The sequence below is a fragment of the Aptenodytes forsteri genome, unplaced genomic scaffold (genome assembly GCF_000699145.1).
Source record: "Aptenodytes forsteri isolate BGI_AS27 unplaced genomic scaffold, ASM69914v1 Scaffold442, whole genome shotgun sequence".
In the NCBI taxonomy this organism is placed as follows: domain Eukaryota; kingdom Metazoa; phylum Chordata; class Aves; order Sphenisciformes; family Spheniscidae; genus Aptenodytes; species Aptenodytes forsteri.
The window spans coordinates 1,834,880-1,835,726 of NW_008794003.1; the positions used below are offsets into that span (position 1 = coordinate 1,834,880).

The following is an 847-nucleotide window of genomic DNA, read 5'->3' on the forward strand; positions in this document are numbered from 1 at the left end:
TCACCACCATGACCTCGTACAGCGAGAGCGGGCTGATGGGCGAGCCCCAGCCCCAGGGCCCCCCGAGCTGGACGGACGAGTGCCTCAGCTCCCAGGACGAGGAGCACGAGGTGGACAAGAAGGAGGAGGACCCGGAGGGTCTGCACGCCGAGGCCGAGGAGGACTCGCTGCGGAACGGCGAGGAGGAGGACGAGGAGGACGACTTGGACGAAGAGGAGGAAGAAGAGGAGGAGGAGGAGGACGACGACCAGAAGCCCAAGAGGCGGGGCCCCAAGAAGAAGAAGATGACCAAGGCGCGCATGGAGCGGTTCAAGCTGCGGCGCATGAAGGCCAACGCCCGGGAGCGCAACCGCATGCACGGCCTGAACGCGGCCCTGGACAACCTGCGGAAGGTGGTGCCCTGCTACTCCAAGACGCAGAAGCTCTCCAAGATCGAGACCCTGCGCCTGGCCAAGAACTACATCTGGGCGCTCTCCGAGATCCTGCGCTCGGGCAAGAGCCCCGACCTGGTCTCCTTCGTGCAGACCCTCTGCAAGGGCCTGTCGCAGCCCACCACCAACCTGGTGGCCGGCTGCCTGCAGCTCAACCCGCGGACTTTCCTCCCCGAGCAGAGCCAGGAGGTGCCGCCCCACGTGGCGGCGGCGGGCGCCCCCTTCCCGGCCCACCCCTACCCCTACCAGTCGCCCGGTCTCCCCAGCCCGCCCTACGGCACCATGGACAGCTCCCACCTCTTCCACCTCAAGCCGCCGCACGCCTACGGCGCCGCGCTCGAGCCCTTCTTCGAGAGCGGCCTGGCGGAGGGCGCCAGCCCCGCCTTCGACGGGCCGCTCAGCCCGCCCCTCAGCGT

General features: G+C 69.1%; 1 protein-coding gene across 1 annotated transcript in view; it reads left to right on the forward strand.

Annotated features, from left to right (window-relative positions):
* Nucleotides 1-8: 8 nt before the first annotated feature.
* The window catches only part of NEUROD1 (neuronal differentiation 1), a 1,060-nt gene continuing 221 nt past the window's right edge, over nucleotides 9-847 (forward strand). Inside the window, 1 exon segment of the mRNA XM_019474698.1 lies at nucleotides 9-847. Within this exon segment, the coding sequence (XP_019330243.1) occupies nucleotides 9-847 (839 nt within the window).